General features: G+C 43.7%; 1 protein-coding gene across 5 annotated transcripts in view; it reads left to right on the top strand.

Moving 5' to 3' along the window:
• The first annotated feature begins 4894 nt into the window (after positions 1-4894).
• The window catches only part of TMEM242 (transmembrane protein 242), a 131412-nt gene continuing 111679 nt past the window's right edge, over positions 4895-24627 (top strand). For 2 of the 5 annotated variants that reach the window (XM_066596083.1, XM_066596085.1), the window contains exons 1-2: positions 4939-5088; positions 9952-10052. In XM_066596083.1, coding sequence (XP_066452180.1) covers positions 4992-5088; positions 9952-10052 — 198 coding nt within the window. In that variant the 5' untranslated portion in view covers positions 4939-4991. Of the gene's footprint in view, positions 5089-9951; positions 10053-24627 lie in introns of all 5 variants that reach the window. The other 3 variants (XM_066596082.1, XM_066596084.1, XR_010791202.1) reach the window with 3 other exon arrangements.

Genomic DNA, 24627 nt, shown 5'->3' with positions numbered 1-24627 from the left:
GTGCCAATAGTGGGTAGCTGATCAGCATTTTCCTGGAAAACCCCTTTAAGATATTTTCACACAAGTTGAATTATTCCACCAGGATGCACAAGACACAGACATGATGAATTGAAGGCAGATTTAAGCTATTTTCAATTCTGCATCAAAATTCTGCATGTAGCTACGGATTTTTTTTGCGGCATTTGGTACGTCTTGCAGGCTAATTACACCTGCGTAAAAACACCTTTATTCCCTTAAGAAGATGGCCTATTTTGCCCCTAAAGCTGCGCTCACACAGTTGTCTGTTAAAACACGGCATCTTAAAGTGTTTACAAACAGCATTTTCAAACATGTTCTACAGCGCTTTTTAACGCACCCCATCATTGCAATTCGTGATGAGGTGTGTTAAAAAGCACAGAAACACACTAATATAAAGCAGACAGCATTCAAAAATCGTACCATTTGAAAGTTATTTTCCATGGTCGGAGCTCTGTAAGGGCTTGTTTTTTGTGTGAACTGTAGTTTTTATTGGTATCATTTTGGGGTACATTTGCCTGTCTTTTAGTTGTCTTTTTTTTCTTTTACAGATTTTGCCATGTAGTATAAATGGTATGTTCAATTTATTGTACAACTTGTTACGGATAGGATGATACCAAGTTTATATATATATATATATATATATATATATATATATATATATATATATATATATATATATATATACACACACACATACATATATACACTACCGTTCAAAAGTTTGGGGTCACCCAAACAATTTTGTGTTTTCCATGAAAAGTCACACTTATTCACCACCATGCGTTGTGAAATGAATAGAAAATAGAGTCAAGACATTGACAAGGTTAGAAATAATGATTTGTATTTGAAATAACATTGTTTTTACATCAAACTTTGCTTTCGTCAAAGAATCCTCCTTTTGCAGCAATTACAGCATTGCACACCTTTGACATTCTAGCTGTTAATTTGTTGAGGTAAGCTTGAGAAATTGCACCCCACGCTTCTAGAAGCATCTCCCACAAGTTGGATTGGTTGGATGGGCACTTCTGGCGTACCATACGGTCAAGCTGCTCCCACAACAGCTCAATGGGGTTCAGATCTGGTGACTGCGCTGGCCACTCCATTACCGATAGAATACCAGCTGCCTGCTTCTGCTGTAAATAGTTCTTGCACAATTTGGAGGTGTGTTTAGGGTCATTGTCCTGTTGTAGGATGAAATTGGTTCCAATCAAGTGCTGTCCACTGGGTATGGCATGGCGTTGCAAAATGGAGTGATAGCCTTCCTTATTCAGAATCCCTTTTACCCTGTACAAATCTCCCACCTTACCAGCACCAAAGCAACCCCAGACCATCACATTACCTCCACCATGCTTAACAGATGGCGTCAGGCATTCTTCCAGCATCTTTTCATTTGTTCTGCGTCTCACAAACGTTCTTCTTTGTGATCCAAACACCTCAAACTTGGATTCATCCGTCCACAACACTTTTTTCCAGTCTTCCTCTGTCCAATGTCTGTGTTCTTTTGCCCATCTTAATCTTTTTCTTTTATTGGCCAGTCTCAGATATGGCTTTTTCTTTGCCACTCTGCCCTGAAGCCCAAAATCCCGCAGCCGCCTCTTCACTGTAGATGTTGACACTGGTGTTTTGCGGGTACTATTTAATGAAGATGCCAGTTGGGTACCTGTGAGGCGTCTGTTTCTCAAACTAGAGACTCTAATGTGCTTATCTTCTTGCTTAGTTGTGCAACGCGGCCTCCCACTTCTTTTTCTACTCTGGTTTGAGCCTGTTTGTGCTGTCCTCTGAAGGGAGTAGTACACACCGTTGTAGGAAATCTTCAATTTCTTAGCAATTTCTCGCATGGAATAGCCTTCATTTCTAAGAACAAGAATAGATTGTCGAGTTTCAGATGAAAGTTCTCTTTTTCTGGCCATTTTGAGTGTTTAATTGACCCCACAAATGTGATGCTCCAGAAACTCAATCTGCTCACAGGAAGGTCAGTTTTGTAGCTTCTGTAACGAGCTAGACTGTTTTCAGATGTGTGAACATGATTGCACAAGGGTTTTCTAATCATCAATTAGCCTTCTGAGCCAATGAGCAAACACATTGTACCATTAGAACACTGGAGTGATAGTTGCTGGAAATGGGCCTCTATTCACCTTTGTAGATATTGCACAAAAAAACAGACATTTGCAGCTAGAATAGTCATTTACCACATTAGCAATGTATAGAGTGCATTTGTTTAAAGTTAGGACTAGTTTAAAGTTATCTTCATTGAAAAGTACAGTGTTTTTCCTTCACAAATAAGGACATTTCAATGTGACCCCAAACTTTTGAACGGTAGTGTATATATATATATATATATATATATATATATATATATATATATATATATGTACACACACACACACACACACAAATAGGCAAAATTGCACAAAAAAAGGGTTTTTGTTATTTTTCAGATTTTTTTTTTAATACTACTTTTATTTTATTTTTTATGTCCCTGTAGGGGACTTGAACCAGCTATAATAAGGCACTGCAGTACAGGAGTCCGTCAATGCATTATTGCTTACAGTAGTGATCTGGCGTCCTGTTGCCATGGCACAGAGGGAGCGTGGGCTCTCTGTGAACCCTTTACATGCTGCAGTCTACATAGATCGTAGAATGTAGGGTGTTTACAGCGGAGATAGCTATTCTCATCTATCCCACTGTTGCAGTGGGAGACCGACTATCGGTGACAGGAGGTTCCAGCTGTGGGACTGCCTGGGCTCAGCTTCTGATCCCATGCCATCCACAAGACATACGTTTACGTCTTGTCGTGTTAAGTACCCCCCCTCAGCTAGGACATAAACTTACGTCCTGTTGCTTTCAGTGTTAAAGGGGCTTTTCCCAGAATCTACACTTATATATCTGCAGAACAAACATATGGAGAATGCTGTTCGTCAGCAACAGGTGGCGGGGAGAGCGCGCATCTTACGAACACATCAGATTTTTGCCTCACAGTACTCGCGTCCGCTCTGCGAGGAACAAACTGTAAGGACCCTTTTACACGGGGTAATATGTTGTCTGTATTCAGCGGGAATCTGAAAGATTGTTCTGTATAGATGCTGCCCTGTCCGAACGACCAAAGAGAATTTGTCTTCTTGTTTGACGCTCAGCTTCTGCATCCATAGAACTGAGAGAGTGTTCTCCCCCGCCGCCTCCATCACAGTAAGCAGACAGGCCTTCAGAAGTGATCAGCTGCTGTTTACACTTAGTGGTGCGTCATTGGCATGCAGAACCTGAACAATTTTCCTCCAGTTGCTGAATGCGTTTACATGGGACGACTAGGGTTCATAGCCCTACAGGAGCACGACAATCTGAACGATAATTGTCCCGTGTAAAAGGACCTTAAGTTCTATAAACCACAAAATATGAAATCTGAGGCGAGAGGTACGTGCGGCGGGAGAGCGATGTGTGCCTTATTACATATCCTGATACATCAGCGCTAGTATACAGCTCACGGGGGCTTTGTCTTAGGGCAGGCTCACACAAACATAATTTAATACCGTAATTTGCGCCTAATGTTTGTGCGCATAATACACGTTGAATTGAGTCAATGCATTCACCCATGTGTATATACATTGTGTATAATATGCGTGTTAAGAACGCATGTCCTATTTCACCGCATATTATGCGTGATAGGGTCTTCTTCTCTATGTGCATGTAATAAACGCTGAACACACGCAATTACATTGTTTATGTGCGGTGTTAATACGCAATGTCGCTAAGCGACAAAGCGGGAAATAGAAAAAAAAAAAAAAAAAAAGTCAGACTGCATGAAAATGGCGGCGATACGCGGCTCTACACAGCATTTTTCGATATGTTATTTGCAGCTGTAGGTGTTTTTATGGCCTTTTTTCACACTTGACGTTTTTGGATCAATGGAGGTTTTGCAATCAAAGTATCGCTTTCAGTTCACCATTTCTGCGGCCGTAGGCTTTGCTATAAAAAAAAAAAAATACCAAGTAAAAAAAAAATGTGTGCATACATAAAAAAAAAAAAATTCTCTCACAGCCATAAGCGTAAACCGCTGCATGTATTGCGCAGCGATTTACAGCTGTGTGAGCGGCTATCGCTGCATACGGCCACAACTGTGCATGCCAACGTATCGCACGCTCGCGTTCATGTGACTGTTTTTTTTTAATTTCAGTTCTGTCTCTCAACGCCATTGCGTATTAAATGTCGCACATGTAATGTATTGTGTATGTACAGCTTGTATTACGGAACCAGTAGAGCACAAGAGGCTGTATGTAATATGCACTATAATAGAACCTGCTGCATTATAGCCAATAAAAACTACTAGTGTGAATGGATCAATGGAAGCTACGGACTGTCACTGACTCCGCCGTGTAACCCCGTTCATGCGGATCACCCCTGAGAACATTACTGGCCTTTTTACATGCATTTATAAGGCAGCTTTCACACGGGGTGGTCAGTCTGCGTGGACATTTCTGCGACACGTTATCACTATGGGGCCTGACTGCGGCACGTCTTTACTTCAAAACAGATTCCGCAGCGTAAACGCTTTCTGTGGCGGTACTACGGACGCCGCGCGGAATTGTCATTGCGGATTTCTAACACACTGGAGATGGAATTCTCCAATTAAAGTCTGCGGGGGGGGGGGGAACATAATAAGTTCCGCAAGACGTTCCACAGTTAAAACGCAACTAAATTCACACTAATTGCCCAAATCTGCGCTGCATCCTGCAGACTCTTCCGTGCAACGTGAGGGTCAAAAACAGCGCCCAGAGCACTACACCTGAGGCGCTGGGTACATCCACAGGAAGCCCTCCTCCCCGGACCACACCAGGACGGGCCCCGGGGGCCCCAGTGCGCTGCACACCCGCTGCCCTACACCTCCGGCCCCGGTGTGACCGCCTCACTCCGCCGTGCCGCAGCTTGGAGGGCGGGCTGTAGTCCGGAAAAGGGCGGGAGACGGAGGCGTGCAGAGAGCAATGCGCCGCTCGGAAGATAATGGCGGAGGGAGAGCGCCGGCCCTCGGGCCCCACACCGAAGAGGCGACCCGGGAGGACAAGCTGCTGCTCGCTAAAGGTGCTCCGTCCCGGTGAAGTGGCGGCGGTGTGTGAGGGGAGGCAGGCCGGTGTGCTGTAGTGATAACGGGCGGCTCCAGCTCTGTGTGTGAGGGGAGCCCCATGGCTGGCAGAGCGGTTATGGACACACTACGTGCAAGTAGTTCAGCGCCGGGGTTCATTCTCTATAATGGGGTCCACCTGCTTCTGGACGGAAGAAAAAGCGCTGCGGTTTCAGCAGGATTTGTGGCGGATCCTCCTGCCGAAGGTTCTGGCTCAGATGTGTACCCGCCTTGAGGGCCACCTCACACAGGGCATTTTCAGCAGCGTTTTCAGCCCTGTGCTAAACGCTGTACAAGGCTCCCATTCATTTCAATGGAGCTGCTCACACAGGGCTGAAAACGCTGCTTTGAAAAGCGCTGCGTTTTGAAAGCGCTGCCTGTACTATCTTTGGGCGTTTTCAGCTGAGTCTCCCATTGAAATGAATGGGCAGCGTTTTGCAAACGCCCTGTGTGAGGGAAGCCTACGAGACGATTAGCGCTCTAAATTCATTCAAACGAACAGATTCGAGCAATAATCGTGCAGCGTGAATGCAAAAAAGCCCAATGCGCTTGTTGTTCATTCACCAGTCCTTATTGGCTTTTCAACAGCTTAAAAACCTAGCTGGATGGCGGGCTTGTGGTTCAGTGTAAATGTTCCCCGCGCAGCGCTTCACATAGAAGGGAGCAGCGCTTAGCAGGAAGCCCGCAATCCAGCGGTGAATGCTGACAGCCTGAACACACTACACGAGCGCTGACGACCTTAGATAGGCTGTCGTCCTGAGTAAAAGGGCCTTGTTATTTGTATAGCGCCAACTTATTCCGCAGCGCTTTCAGGTACTTTATTTATTATGCCCCATTTTACCGACCTCGGAAGGATGGAAGGCTGAGTTGATCTTGAGCCGGCTACCTCAACCATGCAGGGATTGTACCTGCAACCTTCAGGTCGTGAGCGAGAGCTTAGGACTGCAATCTGTATCCTGCATCCTTAACATGTACATGTACTTCAGAATGCTAAGGCTGGATTCACACAGGGTGGATTTGCTGCGGTTCTGCCGCAGCAGATCCGCCCGCGGCAAAACCGCCCGCGGCAAAACCGCCCGCGGCCGCTAATCTCGGGGTTAGCCAGCCATGTGGACGAGGTTTCTCAGAAACCTCGTCCACACGGGACGGCTAATCCGCTGCGATAAATCCGGTTGAAACCGTGTCTGCGGCCGCCGCAGCCGCGGTCCCAAAAGATTGAGCATGTCTGTTTACAGTCGTTTTTTTGTTTATTTATGTTACGGCCGCGCTCTCCTCTATGGGAGAGCCGGCCGCAACGGAAAAGCATGCGGCCGGACCGCTTCAAAGCCGCTGCGGCTTATACCGCGGTGGTTCTCCCGGCGGAAATCTCGAGGTTTTTGCTGCGGCCAAACCACAAGATTTCCGACGGGAATCCGCCGTGTGTGAACCCAGCCTAATAGTAAAAACTACAACTCTTCAAGCCCTCCCCGAACTCCGTAACAATGCATGGCTGCCTTCTAAGGCCCAATGTCCATAGTCAAAACGGAATTATTAAATCCGCGAAGGTCTCCCGCACGCGTGATCGGCGCCCATAGGGAATCATTGGACAGCTGCAGGTAATTAAATACCTGCAGATATCATTTTTCCCTGGCGCGCGGATCACATGTGTGGGAAAGCACCCGCATCATGCTCCAATTTGTGCGGTTCTCCGGCTGCTTCCATTGAAGCTTATGGAAGCTGTCCGGTCCCACGGCACACCTGCAGCTGTATTTGTGCTGTACGCGGGAAAGCAGGAGTTTAAAAAAAAAAAATGTGCACGGTGCATGCGCGCGGCAAGCTGCTGGCGTGCTGAGCACATCCGCTGGAGCCGGAGAAAGAAGATCCGACCGCGACGGAGGGAAGATCCGCAGCGTCGGAGAGGTAAGTATAATAGATTTTCTGGCCTAATGTCTGTGGGAAAGGAGGGACCCGCTGCGGGATTCTGTATGGAGAATCTGTGCGGGCCCAAAGTTCCCCGTGGACATGAGCCTTAGAGCCAGAACAGTTAGGAGTTTTTCGTAAATGTATTTTTATTCTGCAAAAGTAGTTAAAAACTTCTATAAACCTTTGTGGTGCGGATCAGATAAGTAAGGTTAATTTTTCCTGTAAAGGTGAACACTGTAAAAAGAAAACCCAAAAACAAAAGGTGGAATTTCTGGATGTTTTTCTCATCAGCCCCCAAAAATGTAATAAAGATTCTACAACACATTAAATGTACTCCAAAGTGCAGCCAGTAAAATATACAACCAGTCCCCAAAAAACAACAACCCTCAGGGTTTCTTCACACTTGTGATCGTGATATTGCTGCAAAAAAAATCGCAACTCGTTCCCCGTGATTTTTAAATGTCAGCGCTGCTTTTTCTCACAAAAACATCGCTGCCACCTGTGATTTTTTTTTTTTTTTTTTTTTTTTTTTTTTTTTTTTTTTTCCCCTATGCATTTTTTTTCACACAAAAGTGCATCGATTGCCCCCCCCTGCACAATAGTCAGTAGGACTTCCTAATGTTAAAAATGCATCGCATCACATGAAAATTGCAAGTTTGTGCCTTGCGATGCGTTAAAAAGGATGCTCCATAGGGAAACATGGGAGAGTAAAAAAACGGAAAGACAGGACATGCCGCAATCTCCCCCCCCCCCCCCCCCCAACATCGCATGAGTGAAAACATCGCATGAGTGAATGAAACCATTGAAACGCATGGGTTTCATAATTCTACTTTTTCACTTGCTCTCACATCACTCAAAAATGCACAATTTTCTCGCAAGTGTGAAGGCACTCTCATACGACTGTCAGCGAGTTATGGCTCTTGCAATGCAATGATGAGAATCATTTGGTCCTTAAGACACTATATAGGCTCTTGACTGACGCCGGGCTCACACGAGCGTGCTGTATAACGCAGTGTTTTACCGCTGTGTAAGCTGGCATATCACCGCATAGGTCAGCAATTTTGCATTGCACATGACAACATATCTCATGCATCCAATATTTCGATATTGAGGGTGAAAAGGGAATGTCGTCATCTCTACATTATTGAAAGTAATAAAGGGAGCAGACTCATCGCATTTCTGGGATAAACCAAACAATTCCCCTTCCTCAGGAATGTAAAACCAAATTATCATTAAGATCAGAATTGTATGATTTTAATTTTATGTTAATAAAATTCTCTTAGATTCCCTTTAAACTGTCCCTAGCAGACAGAAATGGTACAGCCTATAGCTAAGGCTGGTCTCACATGACCGGATTTGAACTGCGGATTCCGCGATCGCTATGGGCATTGAAATGCATGTGTTGCGATGTTTCCCTCACACCTGCAGGTACGAATTCCAGATTCCGCAAGCAGAAGAAAAATTGCAGCACGCTCCGCGCAGATGGGCTCCATTGATGTCTACAGATTTGTGCAACCCGCAGTCCATACGCAATTAACATTGCATATTGGCGGCAGCATTGTTCATAATTTGCTAGGAGACCAGATAGAAGAGCCCGAAAGAGAGAGAGAACAAACAATGGCCTGGTCGGTGTAATTAGACTTTCTGATGTCGTTCCCAAAGATGTTGTTTTTTGCCAGAGTAGCCCTTTAACTGTGTTATTTTTCAAATAAGAACTAAACAAGCTGATCCAACTGAAATTTAGAGGATAACCAGACTCTTATGGAAAAGGGGAGTACATGGCATTGTGTACTCATTGATTTAAATCTACCTCACAGGGTTGGGTGGAGTTAAAGGTCCTCTGAGAGTTGGAATTAGGTTTGTTCTAATTTTCCTTTGCGCAAATTGTAATAAATCTCCCCTAGATTCCCTTTAAACTGTCCCTAGCAGACAGAAATGGTACAGCCTATAGCTAAGGCTGGTCTCACATGACCGGATTTGAACTGCGGATTCCGCGATCGCTATGGGCATTGAAATGCATGTGTTGCGATGTTTCCCTCACACCTGCAGGTACGAATTCCAGATTCCGCAAGCAGAAGAAAAATTGCAGCACGCTCCGCGCAGATGGGCTCCATTGATGTCTACAGATTTGTGCAACCCGCAGTCCATACGCAATTAACATTGCATATTGGCGGCAGCATTGTTCATAATTTGCTAGGAGACCAGATAGAAGAGCCCGAAAGAGAGAGAGAACAAACAATGGCCTGGTCGGTGTAATTAGACTTTCTGATGTCGTTCCCAAAGATGTTGTTTTTTGCCAGAGTAGCCCTTTAACTGTGTTATTTTTCAAATAAGAACTAAACAAGCTGATCCAACTGAAATTTAGAGGATAACCAGACTCTTATGGAAAAGGGGAGTACATGGCATTGTGTACTCATTGATTTAAATCTACCTCACAGGGTTGGGTGGAGTTAAAGGTCCTCTGAGAGTTGGAATTAGGTTTGTTCTAATTTTCCTTTGCGCAAATTGTAATAAATCTCCCCTTGAAGTTCCTCCTCTTAAGGCCCATTTATATGCAAAGATTATCCCTCAAAATTCAGGAGGGGTGGATTGTTTGCCATGCTAAACACAATGACTACTTGTTTACTCATGCTGATGGAAGACAATGGCTTATCTTCACACTAATTAGGAACCTCCTGGCCAGAGGTTCCTCACATAAACACAAGTCCACCTGAGCAAACAACATATACAATGTTTTCTTTAGATAATGAGGGAAATGGAGAGGATTTCACGATTATCTGTATGTTTAACTGCTCAGCATTTCTACGCAAAAAAGTCGTTAATTCGTTCAATTGTTCATTTATTCATTCAAACGATAATCGTTGTGTGTAAATGGGGCTTTAAACATTAATATTCTAATCCAAGTGTTATGTGTTCTACAGGTGGAATTTTTCTTGGTACAGTTGCAACTGCAGGAATGCTCGCTGGTTTCGGTACAACATTATCTGTTGCAAAGAAGAGGGATCCTAGCTGGTTTAATAAGGTGTGTGATACTTCAGAATGTCTTCTCTTTCTATGCTGCAACAGAATGAACTAAAGAAAACCCATAACGGAGGTAATGCAGGCATATATGGCTGTCTGACTATCAATATAACAAAACAAAAAATGCCCGGGGATTTGCCTAAACTGGCAAATTGGAGGAATGTTAATCTTCACCCCCTTACTGACAGCCTGACATTTCTGGGTTTCACTAACAGTTTTTCCCTGGTCTCCTAAACCCAGTATAACACTTAAACGATTGCAAAAAGATCCCAGTATGCTAATAAACAAAAGAAGCAACCAGAAAAAAACCTATAGTATTATCACTTTTATAAAAAATGCTACCTCATTGAGTGTTAGGCCAAATTTACATGAGCATATGTGTATTTGCGCACGCATGAGCGAAGCGTTTTTGTGAAATGAAATGTGATTGTTCCCAGCAAGAGAAACCATGTATTCTTATAGATATACCTTTTAATGGCTAACAAAAATGCATGATGTTACAGCGAGCTTCCGAACCAACGCAGGGTTCTTCTTCAGGCCTCTCCCTGCGTTGGTTTGGAAGCTCGCTGTAACATCATGTATTTTTGTTAGCCATTAAAAGGTATCATATCTACAACCATTACTTAGTTATTCTTGCTGGGAACAATCACATTTTGCTCTACTGGCTAACATGGTACCAAACCTTTTGTTTTCATTATTTGTGAAATGAACGTTGCTATTTTGTGTGTTCATCAGCGGAATTTACTGCGTGTTGCAATTGCACGCGCAAAAAAAACTCTAGATGTAGTCTTTTTCCTGCGCAATTACGCAGTGTTTCATGCATCATCTAGCATATTGTGCATGCATTTATGCATCCCCATTGACTTCTATGGGGACTTTTCATGTGCATTTGGAATACACACATGCTGCGCTTTTATTTTTTGCGTGACCGAAATGTTGCAAGTAAAAAGCGCATGTGAATGAACCCATTTAAATCAATGGGTTCTATGCACTGCATATTGCATGTATAAATTTTGCATGCGTAAATGCAGTCCTGTGAATCCAGCCTTACTATCAACTTGTGGTGCCTCAAAGTTTGAGAAGTACTCTTGGGGTCTTTTTATTTGGGCCGGTCCAGTGAGAACTGGAACAATTGTCAATCAGTCTAAATGTACAAACCTACTGAAAGACGAATGACAATTCGTATTCTTCTTGTTCATCGTTCAATTTCTGCATGCATAAAAACTGCATGAGGATCATCCTGTGGAACAGGAAGTCATTCATCTATGAATGACTGCCTGTTTACTGTGAATGGAAGCAGTGGGAATGATTCCCAGCTCACTCCACCCCCATTCACTTGAGCAATGATCATCAGTAGCGAACATCGCTGAAACGGACTGTTAGGCATCTGCACCCAACAAGTCCTCCTGTATAAGAAAGGGGGACAAAAAAAAGGCTTCTGCATATCCCAATCTGTCATCTTGCGCTATTCAGACCAATAAGATCATCTGATTGTTATAGGAAGACACATCTTTCTTCTCATAGATTGCAGTGAGCTTATAAACAGGGCTAATAAAGTGTTTTGTTTTTTTTTTTTCCTGCTCATTTTACCCACATTGCCGCTTCTATGCCCCGCACTCATTGTCGCCCACTCCAGGAACTCTGGTCAGCACAAACGGTCTTTCTGTTCCTCATTGCTACTGTGCCTGACAGTACACAACATGTGTATTTTGGCCCATGAATAATTAGTGTATTCATCGACTGAAATAAACTGATGTCTTGCATATTTCTGCCTATTGGCATTTTTTAATGCGCTTTTAAGAAACCGCAAGAAATCCATTTATTGTGTTGCAAATACGCACAACGCCTATTACATGCAGGATAATGCTCGGCCGCACACACAAGAGGGTCACAGGAATGCCTCCACAACATTGTCACTTTGTCTGTGGTTGCATGGTCACCAGATATATAGCCAATAGAACATGCATGAGACCATCTGGGACGCCAACTTCCACAGCCTACGAGTTTGTCCGATCTAGGGGCTCAGCTACAGCAAATGTGGAGTGTTATGCTGCAGGATACCATATGGTACCTGTTTGCCTTCATGCCAGCCATATCACCTCTTGTATCCAAGCTAGAGGTGGTACAACAGGGTATTAGAGCGTCCATTCGGGCCCATAACTCATCTTGTATCCAAGCTAGAGGTGGTACAACAGGGTATTAGAGCCTCCATTCCTGCCCATATCTCATGTTGTATCCAAGGTAGAGGGGATACGACAGAGTACTAGAACCTCCATGCTCGCCCATATCACATCTTATATCCAAGCTACAGGCGGTGCAACAGGGTACTTGAGCCTCCATGCCTGCCCGTATCACATCTTGTATCCAAGCTGCAGCTGGTACAACAGGGTACTAGAGCCTCTATGCCTGCCCGTATCACAGCTTGTAACCAAGCTAGAGGCTATATAACAGGGTACTAGAGCCTGAGGCGGTACAATATGGCACTAGAGCCACCATGCTTGCCCGTATCACATCTTGTGGGTACTAGAGCCTCCATGCCCACCCATATCACATCTTGTATACACGCTAGAGGCGGTACAACAGGAAACTAGAGCCTCCATTCTTGCCCGTATCACATTTTGTATCCGAGTTAGAGGCTGTACAACAGGGTACTAGAACCTCCATCCCCTTTCCACCCCCCACCCCTCCAAATCATGTCTTGTATCCTAGCTGGAGGCGGTACAACAGGGTGCTAAAGCCTCCCTACAAGGGATTAGTTCTCCACAGTGTACAATCCCTTTGCCCTGATATTGTAATTACTTACAATCGAACAGTTTTTCATTTGATTCTGACTACCTATAGAGGAGGGATGTTACTGACTGTGTGTGTGTGTGTGTGTGTGTGTGTGTGTGTGTGTGTGTATATGTATGTATACACACAGTAGAACCTCAACTAACGTCATTAATTTGTCTGGAAGCAATGGACTTTAGTAGAAATCAATGTTAGTTGAGGACATTATTTCCATAGGAATTAATGTAAAACCAATTAATTGGTTCTAAACAGTCCAAAAAACACACCAAACCCCATTTAATAGAGAATAACTCTGGTCTTTAATACCAAAAACAATAACAATACTGAATGAATATAAAACAACTGTAAAGAATAGATTAACATTGCAGGGACATCATTATAGCCGTTTGTATCACTGTTATCTGTGGTTTGACAAAGGACTGCAGGGACATCATTATACCAGTACGTATCACTGTGTTATCTGTAGTTTGACTTAGGACTGCAGGGACATCATTAGCAGTATGTATCACTGTGTTGTCTGTGCTTTGACATAGGACTGCAGTATTTATTTGCAAACGTCTCTTTACTGTACTCCTCTGTACAGTACTTACATTTTGCAGTACAGTAGGGATTCAGGAGGCAGGCAGCATTCAGCCGGCACTTTGGGGATTCAGCTTCTGTACTGTCTCAGGAGGCAGGCAGACACAGCAACGTTCAGCCGGCACTGTGGAGAGTGGAGGGGGAGAAGTAGGCGCGTGCTGATGCAGGAGAAGCAAGAAGTGACCGGCTCATGGAGCCCTTATCTGAGGAATGCAACTTTATTTGAGGGACCGCCGCTGCCCTGACACATCAACTTTAGTTGAAAACAGCTTTACTTAAGAGCAATGCTACTCAAGGGTTTAGTGTGTGTGTGTGTGTGTGTGTGTGTGTGTGTGTTACACCCAGCTTTGTCCGAGTTAATTTGATACAGCTGTTTGTGTCGTCTGCATGGAAAATTTTATGAAGTCGTAGTTACTTCTGAGAAACCGAGGAATAAAATATGTATACACAGAGGAGCGTTAGATTCTCCTTAGACTGCATGTAAGGATGTCCCTCTGCAGAATGTGCCACCCCTTCCACTTTTCTCACCCAGGACCTAAAGAATGCTTGCAGCAAATTTCACGCTTGTACAATACCGGGAAGTTACATTACATAGGGGTGCACATACTTTTGCAATTAGCATTGAATAATCGAGTTGTGACCCTTCTACTCTTCCTATTTAGGACCTAAAGAATGGTCGTAGCAAATTCCATCTTTGTATAATATCGGGAAGTTAGAAAATTAGTCGTCAGTCAGTCAGTGAGGGCTTTCATATATATAATATAGAATTATATGAGCTAATCTACCCGCCTTCACCCGCATTAATTTGATACAGGTGTTCATGTGTTTGCATGGAAAATTTTATGAAGTCAAGGTTACTTTAGCAAAACTGAGGAACAAAAGATGTATGCACATAGAGCAGCGTTAGATTCTCCTCAGGCTGCATGTACCAATGTCCCTCTGCAGAATGTGTCACCCCTCCCACTCTCCTATTTAGGACCTAAAGAATACTCCTGCCAAATTTCATGTTTGTATGAAACTGGAAAGTTAGAGACTTAGTGTCCAGTCAGTCAGTTAGAGAGCTTTCACCTTTATACATAGATAGATTCTCCTTCTAGGGGGGATGTTATGGACAACCATTATATGTGTGTGTGTATGTTGTACAAATGTGAAATTTGGCATGAGCATCTTTTAGGTCCTACATAGAAGTAAAGGGGTCGCAACTTGATTATTCGGTTCTATGTGCAAAAGTGAGTGACCCCCCCCCCCCTTCCTTTGTAAAATAACTAATAACACACATCTGAACCGCACCAACATGAAATTTGCCACAACAGTTCTTTACGTCCTAATAGGAAAAGTAAAGGGGCCGCAACATCAATATTTAATTCTGAGTGTGAAAAATCTGTGATACATGAGGGAGTTCTTTTCTCAGAAACCATAAAGCCTTAGGGAAATGATTTATATGCTGAGGAGAATCTACCTCCCCTCCATGTATATACTGAGGACAATCTAATGCTCCTCTATGTGAATATACTAAAGAGAATCTAACTGACCTCTGTGTGCATATACTAGGATAATATAACTGACCTCTATGTATAGATACTGAGAAAAATGTAACTGACCTCCTGTGTGCAAAGACTGAAAGACTGTAAAGTACATAAGGAAGCAGCCATGGACTGCAGGGATGGAGCATGCCTTTAAAGGGGTTCTGTCAGTAAAATAAAAAAAATTATACTCCCCTGCATCCTTATAGTCTAACCTGTGAAAAGGAAAAAAAAAGGAAGCAAACTCGCCTAATCCTTTTGTACTTCTTCCCTTACTTGTTTACCTGGCGCTGAGGGGTCGGCTTCTGCGCACTCTCGTCAACCTGGACGCGTCTTGCCTCTGATGTCCCCAGAGAGTCGACGGTGAGTGCGCAACGCGCCGGAAGGGGTGACACATGCGCACTTGCCGTTGACTCTCCGAGGACGTCAGAGGCAAGACACGGACAGGCTAATCAGTGGGAGACGCGTCACTTGTGACGCGTCGTCAACTTACCTGGGCAGCAAGACTTGCCATCTGGCAGTGGTCGAAGTAGGGGCGGAAGCTGGAACTTTGCCAGCTTCTACCCTGCGATTGGACGGCTGCCGGAGAGACGAGAAGAGCAGCATAATTTTTTTTTATTTTTCTGGCAGAACACCTTTAACTTTTTTAGTGGCTGATTTCTTACCACCCTGTCAGACTTGTCAGACTTACCAGGGCAGGTTTTTAAATGGGCTAATCATTTAATTTCAAGTTGTATTTTTTAATGGCATCATTTTTGGATGTATATAATGTATTGCATAACTTTTGTAAAAAAAAATTTGTAGGGAGATTGAAAAAAAAAAGAAATACTGCCATTGGTTTTCTGGATTTCAGTTTTACGGCATTCAGCGTGCAGAATAAATAATGTGATAACATTATTCTCTGAGTCAATAGATACAGTCACCAGCAGCACACAATAGACCCCTATCCGTGTGGGACCAGAGAAGCCAAAAGATGCATAAGCCGCAGCATGGGGAGCCCGAACCCTTGCTCCCTAGATGCAATACATACAAGAGGGATTCTGCAGCAGCCTACACGGGTGCCAAAAGGTATAATAGAAGCCTTTATTCCTTCATAGGCAAGCACAACAACGTTTCGATCACACCATGTGATCTTTCTCAAGCCTCCCTCCATGACATATACCTCACATTTAAATACAAAATTACAAAGTATCTCAGCCAATCGCATCAACTCACAAAGCAGGTATGACGCGCCTCAGGTGCGACTCCATTTCCTGATCCACACATGCAGCTATGTGGCGTCCTCTGTTTCCTCTCTAGTACTTCCGCATTACCCGGCATGACCACACCGCGCATGTGCGGGATCTACCAAATGCTGCAGGATTACCCACAGCATGGGGATCGTCTCCACTCAAGCGCGCATGCGCAGACCGGAGTCCCCATGTCCCGCAGCCTGGGGAGTATCTCCACTCTATTGCGCACGCGTGGACCAGCATACCTCTGTCATCTAGATTGAACGTCTGCATATGTCAATAACACGATTACTATCCATTCATCTGGTACTCCACGTAGGGCTAAGGTGTGTGTGTGTGTGTGTATATGTATATGTATGTATATATATATATATATATATATAATATATATATATTATTCCTCTGCACGCCATAGCTGTCAAAAGGTAAAAAACCTTCCATGTCACAGCAGCATTTAGATCTATGGACTGCAGCCATATACTTTTTGAGTTTGAGAGGGAATCATATATTTATGATCATCCTCATACATATGACTATACCAAAAGGTATTGGATCGTGGACATAAGTCCTAACCATACATAGCGATCGTATATTGATCCAATCACCAATAGGTAGACAATAATCAGGTAAGTATAAATCTTTACTACAGACTTATACGCCTTATTCAAGGATTTCCAATAATAGAAGTAGCAGCCCTCTCCTAACCATAAGGAATCAAGAACATTCATCAGTCGCCATATAGGATGCAGGTAGGATGGAGTCGCACAGGAGCCACATAACCTAAAAGAACAAACAAATATATAATTAAAAACATATTTAAAAATACAGTATATACCTGTACAAAACAAGAGAGAAATCACAATGTTCCCTACCTATATAGCAGAATCTACAGGTGTGGCATGAAGTGGTACTCTATATTCAACCCCTTCGGCATCATGGTGTCTAGCTCAAAAATCCAATACAGTTCGTTCTTCTGGAGCATTTTGAGCCTATCTCTTCCTCTTGGCAATACCAGAACATGGTCTATGATTTTAAACTTCAATTGGGCCACTGAGTGTTTAGCTTCCATGAAGTGCTTAGGTATCAGTAGATCCTTCTTCTGTGTCCTGACTGTGCTTTTTATGATTTGTGATCCGCATTCGGACCTCATTACTAGTTTGACCAACATATGCCAACCCGCACGGACATGTAATAAGGTACACTACGTACGCGGAGGCACATGTATATCTTCCCCTAATAGGGCATCTCCTGCCGGTCAACAGGTGGCTAAAAGTACCACCTTTCAAGATGTTACTACAGCACGCACATCCAAGACATGGGAAATTCCCATGCTTGGTCGGTGCTAATGTATGTTGTACCAATGTACTGTCAGGATTCACAAAAGGATGTACAAGCTTATCCGTCAAATTGGGATTTCTCCTATATGCCATCAGAGGGGGTTCTAAAAATGCCTCAACAGTTTGATAATAGGGGCCGATGTTTTCTCACAATGCCACTAATGCTCTGGCTATAATAGCCATATGTAAGCGTAAACGGATTCTATTGGCCTTAGTTTTCACAACTTTCTCAACAAGTAAAATCATCACGTGCCAACTCCTTAACCCTACAGACAGTGCGGTCCAACAAATTCTCTGCGTATCCTCTTGCTAAAAACTCTTTGCTGACCTCATCTAGGCGTTTGTCGATCGTACGGTCATTGGTGATATGCCTCACACGGAGCAGGTGGCTCCACGGGTGTGACTCTATAATTCTTCTCGGGTGTAAACTGTCAAATAGAAGTAAGCTGTTCCTGTCAGTGCGCTTTGTGTACAAATCAGTGGTAAGTTTATTACCCTCTGCGATTACTAATACATCGAGAAATTGTATCTATTCATTAGAACAAGATAAAGTAAATTTGAGTTCAACATAAACAGAATTTAAGTATGTCAAAAACGCCATAAGCTCAGATTCAGTGCCCAGCCATATGATAAAAATATCATCAATATAACAATACCAGCACCTGACCTGGTGCCATACCTCGATGTATACACATATTCATTCTCGAAATTGTGCATATACACATTGGCATATGTCAGTGCCACGTTAGAGCTCATGGCTGTGCACTGCCGGTAGTACTTCCCCTCAAAAACAAAGTAGTTGTTTGAGAGGATGTTCCCCCAACAGTGACAGGACAAATCCACGGCAACCCACAGACAGGTCAGAGCACTCCTAAAAAATGGTCGACTGCCCTGAGCCCCATCTCATGTGTAATAGATGTATAAAGTGCTGTCACATCGAGGGATGCTAGAGGGAATCTCCCTGGTATTTCCAAATCCTTGATTTTCCGAAGAAAATCTCCGGTGACCCTAATATAGGACTCCGCTCCCTCTGAGAATATCCTTAGAACTTTATCTAAGAACCGCACACAGTTGCTGAAGAAAGAACCACAGCTAGACTCTATGGGTCTACCTGGCGGCCTGTTGATGTCTTTATGTATCTTGGGGAGTGTGTAGAGTGACGGTACAACCGGACATTCCACATCCAAGAATTTGTAAAGACCGCCATTAATCACTCCATCATTCAGAGCCTCATTCAGCAACGTCCTAAGCTCAACCTGGTATCTAGCTCTAGGGTTATTATTCAATTGTTCATTAACATCTTCATTCAATTGGCCCATGATTTCCTTACAATAATATACGCTATTCAAAACAACCACTGCTCCCACTTTATCAGCGGGCCTTATAACAATCATTTGATCATTAGCTAGTTGTTTAACAGCTTTACACTCAGCAATAGTTAGATTATATTCCAATTGCGATTGTCTCTTGCATACATCAGATCTAAGGTTCCGTATGTCTCTCTGCACCATATCTATATATGTTTCAATAGCGGGACTAGAAACGGGGGTATAAACTGGCTCTTGTTGCAGTCCGACACCAACCAAGAAAAAACCCTCAAGGGCTTTGGACTGCGCACCATGGACAGCCTGCCCTTCCATACATCCCGAAAAGAAACTCTTCAGCCTCAAATTTCTAAACAATCGTTTTAAATCAAGGTCCAATTCAAACCAGTTTAGATGCTTTAACTCCTTCTCGCTGCAGGGCGTACGTTTATGTCCTGGCAGCAGGGTACTTCCCGCAACAGGGCGTAAACATACGTCCTGGGGATAGCGCGAGATCACTTATGATCTCGCGCTATCCCGCAGCAGGAGCCGGCTGTCAGTCATAGCCGGCCTGCCGCTGCAACAGCGGGGGTGCATCAAAGATGTGCGCCCCCCCCCCCGCTGTTAACCCCTTCCCTGCCGTGATCTTTGGAGATATAATCGCAGAGAGCCCAGCCTGTTGCCCTGCCATGCCTTATCACAGTGATCATCAGTGCTGTGCTGCAAGTCAGAGGTCTCAAATTGTGTAAAAGAAAAGAAAAAAAAGTTACAAAACCCTTTTTTAAAATACTTTCTCATATAAGCATAAAAAAGGTAAAAAAAAAATAAAACCCCACATATTTGGTATTGTCGCGTCCGTAACGACGCGTACAATAAGTTGCACATGCTTTTGACTGCACGGAAAAAAGTGTTTTAGCCTTTTGCCTCCCTAAAAACGCAGTAAGTTATAAAAAAAGCCGTATGTACCCCAAAATGGTACCAATAAAAACTACAGCTTGTCTCGCAAAAAATAAGCCCTCATAGAGCTCCGTACATAAAAAAAATAAAAAAGTTACAGGACTTTGAATGCAGCGATTTTAGAAAAAAAATTTCCAAAAAAGGGTTTTCATTGCAGAAAAGTGAAAAAAACCTAAAAAAAGGAAGAATTTTGGTATTGCTGTAACCGTACTGACCCACAGAAAAAACTTATTGTCATTTATTCTGTATGATTAACGCTGTAAAAAAAAAAATCTATGGCAGAATTGATGCGTTTTCTCTCCCTGCTATCATAAAAAAAATAAGTTTTACAATATAGTCTATGTACCCAAAAGTGGCACCAATAAAAACTACAGTTCGCCATGCAAAAATTAAGCCCTTATACGGCCGCATCGACGGAAAAATAAAAAAGTTATGACTTTTGAAAAATGGAGAAGAAAATCCGCCAAAAATCGTTGCGTCCTTAAGCCCAAAATAGGCCATGTCATGAAAGGGCAAAAAGAAAGTCCCTTTGCAAGAACATTAATCTTTATATCAGACTGAGTTCTTGACGAAATATTTTCCACCAGGTCTACTTCTGCCGTTATTTGTGCATCGGTGGCAGAAATCCGATCGTGGATCTCGTCGCCATTTGAGAGTGGTTTCTTCCTGGATCGCCTATGTTTCCTGCCGCCTCTTCTCTGCCCGTATCTGGTACTCCTTTTCTCTTTCCTCTAAGCATGGATCTCTGTCCCAAAAAAGAACCACTAGAATCTCCCATGACTGCAGAGTCATCAGTAGAGTTAGACCTAGATGATGCAAAGCTAAACATCATCCGTTGTCTCGGTGTCCTCCTTTTCTGCGTTTATGCGGGCTGGTACTAAAGTCACTCCTGGGTGCCACTCCAGCATTCTGCCAGTTAAAGACCAGATTACTCCCATAGTCCTCCATTACTCGAAACCACTTGGACTTCGTTTTTTTCTAGATCTTCTCTATACCGGGCCAAAGATTTTGACTTATTCCTGCAAAACAACTCATATTCTTGTTGAGAAGAAGTTTCTATAAGTTGTTTCTCAATAGTATTAATACGGTCTTTGCATGATTGTATCTCAATCTGGAGAAATTCCACATTCTGCAATATAATATCAAATGAGAATTTATTAATAGTCTCAAACTTATTGCAAAAAGCCACATTATCTGGCAGCAGTGTTGGGCGTATGTGAGGTCTAAGAGGCCTCGGGATGCATCCAGCTTTATAATACACATCGGGCAAGCACGGGAGCTAGCAGAGGTGTCTTGCTCACTGAGCGGCTAGCAGGGGGGCAGGGCAGTGCAGATGATTTCTCTGCATAAAAGATCAGCGATGAGCTTATCGCTCATTCTGTTTAAACAGCGGCCATTCAGTAGTGAATGGTTGCTGTGTTATCTTAATGGAGGGGAGTGGGGGAGCGAGAGGAGAGATCTCCTGCACTGCCCCACTCCCCTGCTGGCTGCTCCGTGAGCGAGACAGCTCTGCTAGCTCCCGTGCAGGAGCACGGGAGCGAGCAAACATGGGGACGAGTGTCGGGCATCGTTTGCCCGACATTCCTCCTGTGTAAAAGAACCTTTAGAACTGCAGGTGGCATCATTATCTGTCCTCGGCATTATCACTGTGTATCTTCTGTGGTTACATAGGACTGCAGGTGACATCACTGTTATCTGTCCTACGTTCTCTCTGTTATCTGGGTAAACATGGTCACTTACATTACACTACAGTACTGTTTTACTAGCACCCACAGCGACGCTGGAGAAAGGTGGGTAGCGTTTCAGCATCAGGAGGAGGAGACACTGAGCAGAAGATCACATGGACTGCGTCAGCAGCGATGCCACGTGGGCCGGCGGCCGTCAATGAAGCTAGAAGCGGCCAGTGAACTTAGAGGTGAAATTCTAGCTTGAAAAATCTGTGAAACTGGAAACCGGCTAAACTAGAAGACAATGAAACTAGAGGTTTGACTGTATATGGACATTTATGTTTTGTGTGTGGATTATGTCAAAAACCTGTGTTAACACGTTGCGGTTTAGATTGCGCAACTCATCAATGTTCATGTATTTAATTCAACCCAACATCTGATGTCTTGGCTTCTGGTGATCTCATGTGTTTCTGATTAAGAAACCTCATTGTTGAGCTGTTAGAGCAACCTTTGTCCGTCTGGCTCTGCATCAGCTGCCTGGGGTGTTCAGTTCTTCATCAATGAGATTGTTCTCTGGAAATGTTTGAGAATTCCAAGCCCCCCCCCCCCCCCCCCCCCCTCCATTGTGTAACAAGGATTGACCTGATGGCTTTAATATACGGATCACATGATAATGTAGTCTGCCTCAAGAGAACAGTGTAACCTTGTCTGTTCATTATTTACTGTAGCTAAACAAGCAATCCAATTGTTCAGATTTGTTTATCTTGTCAAATAATTATTTTTCTATGTATCTACAATTTCTTGGGTTTCTCCCTTCAATGAACCGATGTATATTATAAGATGTTAGAAGCATTATTAGTTTTGTGAATTGTGTAATGTATTTACACTACATGATCTCATTGTGAGACCTTCTGCACTTTATTCCATCTGAGATTTTTAGGGAATATCCACAGGGTATGCTATAAAAGTCCAATAGAGGTGAAACCCACATTTAGGACCTGCATCTATCTCCAAAACTGAGCCGGACCGCCCAACAGTCCAGGTGTATGAGGTGACCGTGAGTTACAGAATCTGTGTAAGATGGCATACTTGGCTGTAACTAAAGGCCCATTTACACACAACAGTTATCGCTCAAAAGAATGCTTTTGAGCAATAATCGTTGTAACTGCACTGACATCGTGCAGTTTTTGTTAAGCCGTCGCTCATCGTTGTCTTTCAGCATGCTGAAAGACAACTATGAACCTTATCAGGGATTCAGCTGTATCCTGCTCCCTGATGACAGGTGTGGTCCAGCTCTGTTCTCCATACCCCGTATGGAGCGCTCGGCTGTATAACAGCCGGGCGCTCCGGGCAGAAAACTGCTGGATGCAGAAGACAAGCGGGGACAACCCGCTTGTCTTCTGCATCCTCCGCTCCGAGTGCCTGGCTGTATAACAGCCGGGTGCTCAGAGTGGGGAACAGCTGTATGCAGAAGACAAGCAGGGACACCCAGCTTGTCTTCTGCATCCTCCGCTCACAACACAAGATGCTCATCTTGAGCAATCATCTTGCGCTGAAAATGACACGATTATCGTTGAAAAGACATTTTTTTGAGCGATAATTGTTGTCTAAATGGGGCTTAACGCTCAGCCACAGTCTGCAGAGTATTTCCATCACTGTTGAGATGGGAATACTCCGTTAGAGTATGTTCACACATAGTGGAAATGCTACCTGTCTTCTGCAGAGGAAAAATCTGCAGCATTTCTGCATGAAAAACTGAGTCAATGGATTTTGAATGGGTTTCAGCTGCAGATCTGCAGCTGATTTCAGTTTACAATGCCGATTCTGTGACCACACTGACCCCTTACTGCTGCACACATCTCTCCGGTGTCACCGGACAACCGCTACTGAGCTCTGCCGGTCAGAAGATGCAGAAGTGGGCAGATCACCTGACAAGTGATGGTGGCAGAGGGCTGAGAAGCGGTTGTTGGGTGAGGGATTTGAGCTGCAGCGAGGGCTCAGGATGGTGAGAAGATCTGTAGCTGAAACCCAGTGAAAATCTACACAGATTTTATTATATACAGTTAGGGCCAGAAATATTTGGACAGTGACACAAGTTTTGTTGTTTTAGCTGTTTACAAAAACATGTTCAGAAATACAATTATATATATAATATGGGCTGAAAGTGCACACTCCCAGCTGCAATGAGTTTCCACATCCAAATCGGAGAAAGGGTTTAGGAATCATAGCTCTGTAATGCATAGCCTCCTCTTTTTCAAGGGACCAAAAGTAATTGGACAATGGACTCTAAGGGCTGCAATTAACTCAGAAGGCGTCTCCCTCGTTAACCTGTAATCAATTAAGTAGTTAAAAGGTCTGGGGTTGATTCCAGGTGTGTGGTTTTGGATTTGGAAGCTGTTGCTGTGACCAGACAACATGCGGTCAAAGGAACTCTCAATTGAGGTGAAGCAGAACATCCTGAGGCTGAAAAAAAAGAAAAAATCCATCAGAGAGATAGCAGACATGCTTGGAGTAGCAAAATCAACAGTCGGGTACATTCTGAGAAAAAAGGAATTCACTGGTGAGCTTGGGAACTCAAAAAGGCCTGGGCGTCCACGGAAGACAACGGTGGTGGATGATCGCCGCATACTTTCTTTGGTGAAGAAGAACCCGTTCACAATATCAACTGAAGTCCAGAACACTCTCAGGGAAGTAGGTGTATCTGTCTCTAAGTCAACAGTAAAGAGAAGACTCCATGAAAGTAAATACAAAGGGTTCACATCTAGATGCAAACCATTCATCAATGCCAAAAATAGACAGGCCAGAGTTAAATTTGCCGAAAAACACCTCAAGAAGCCAGCCCAGTTCTGGAAAAGTATTCTATGGACAGATGAGACCAAGATCAACCTGTACCAGAATGATGGGAAGAAAAAAGTTTGGAGAAGAAAGGGAACGGCACATGATCCAAGGCACACCCCATCCTCTGTAAAACATGGTGGAGGCAACGTGATGGCATGGGCATGCATGGCTTTCAATGGCACTGGGTCACTTGTGTTTATTGATGACATAACAGCAGACAAGAGTAGCCGGATGAATTCTGAAGTGTTCCGGGATATACTTTTAGCCCAGATTCAGCCAAATGCTGCAAAGTTGATCGGACGGCGCTTCACAGTACAGATGGACAATGACCCCAAGCATACAGCCAAAG

The sequence above is a fragment of the Eleutherodactylus coqui genome, chromosome 3 (assembly GCF_035609145.1).
Source record: "Eleutherodactylus coqui strain aEleCoq1 chromosome 3, aEleCoq1.hap1, whole genome shotgun sequence".
In the NCBI taxonomy this organism is placed as follows: Eukaryota; Metazoa; Chordata; class Amphibia; order Anura; family Eleutherodactylidae; genus Eleutherodactylus; species Eleutherodactylus coqui.
The sequence above is the reverse complement of the archived record's forward strand: the minus strand, read 5'-3'. Positions and strand labels throughout refer to the sequence as shown.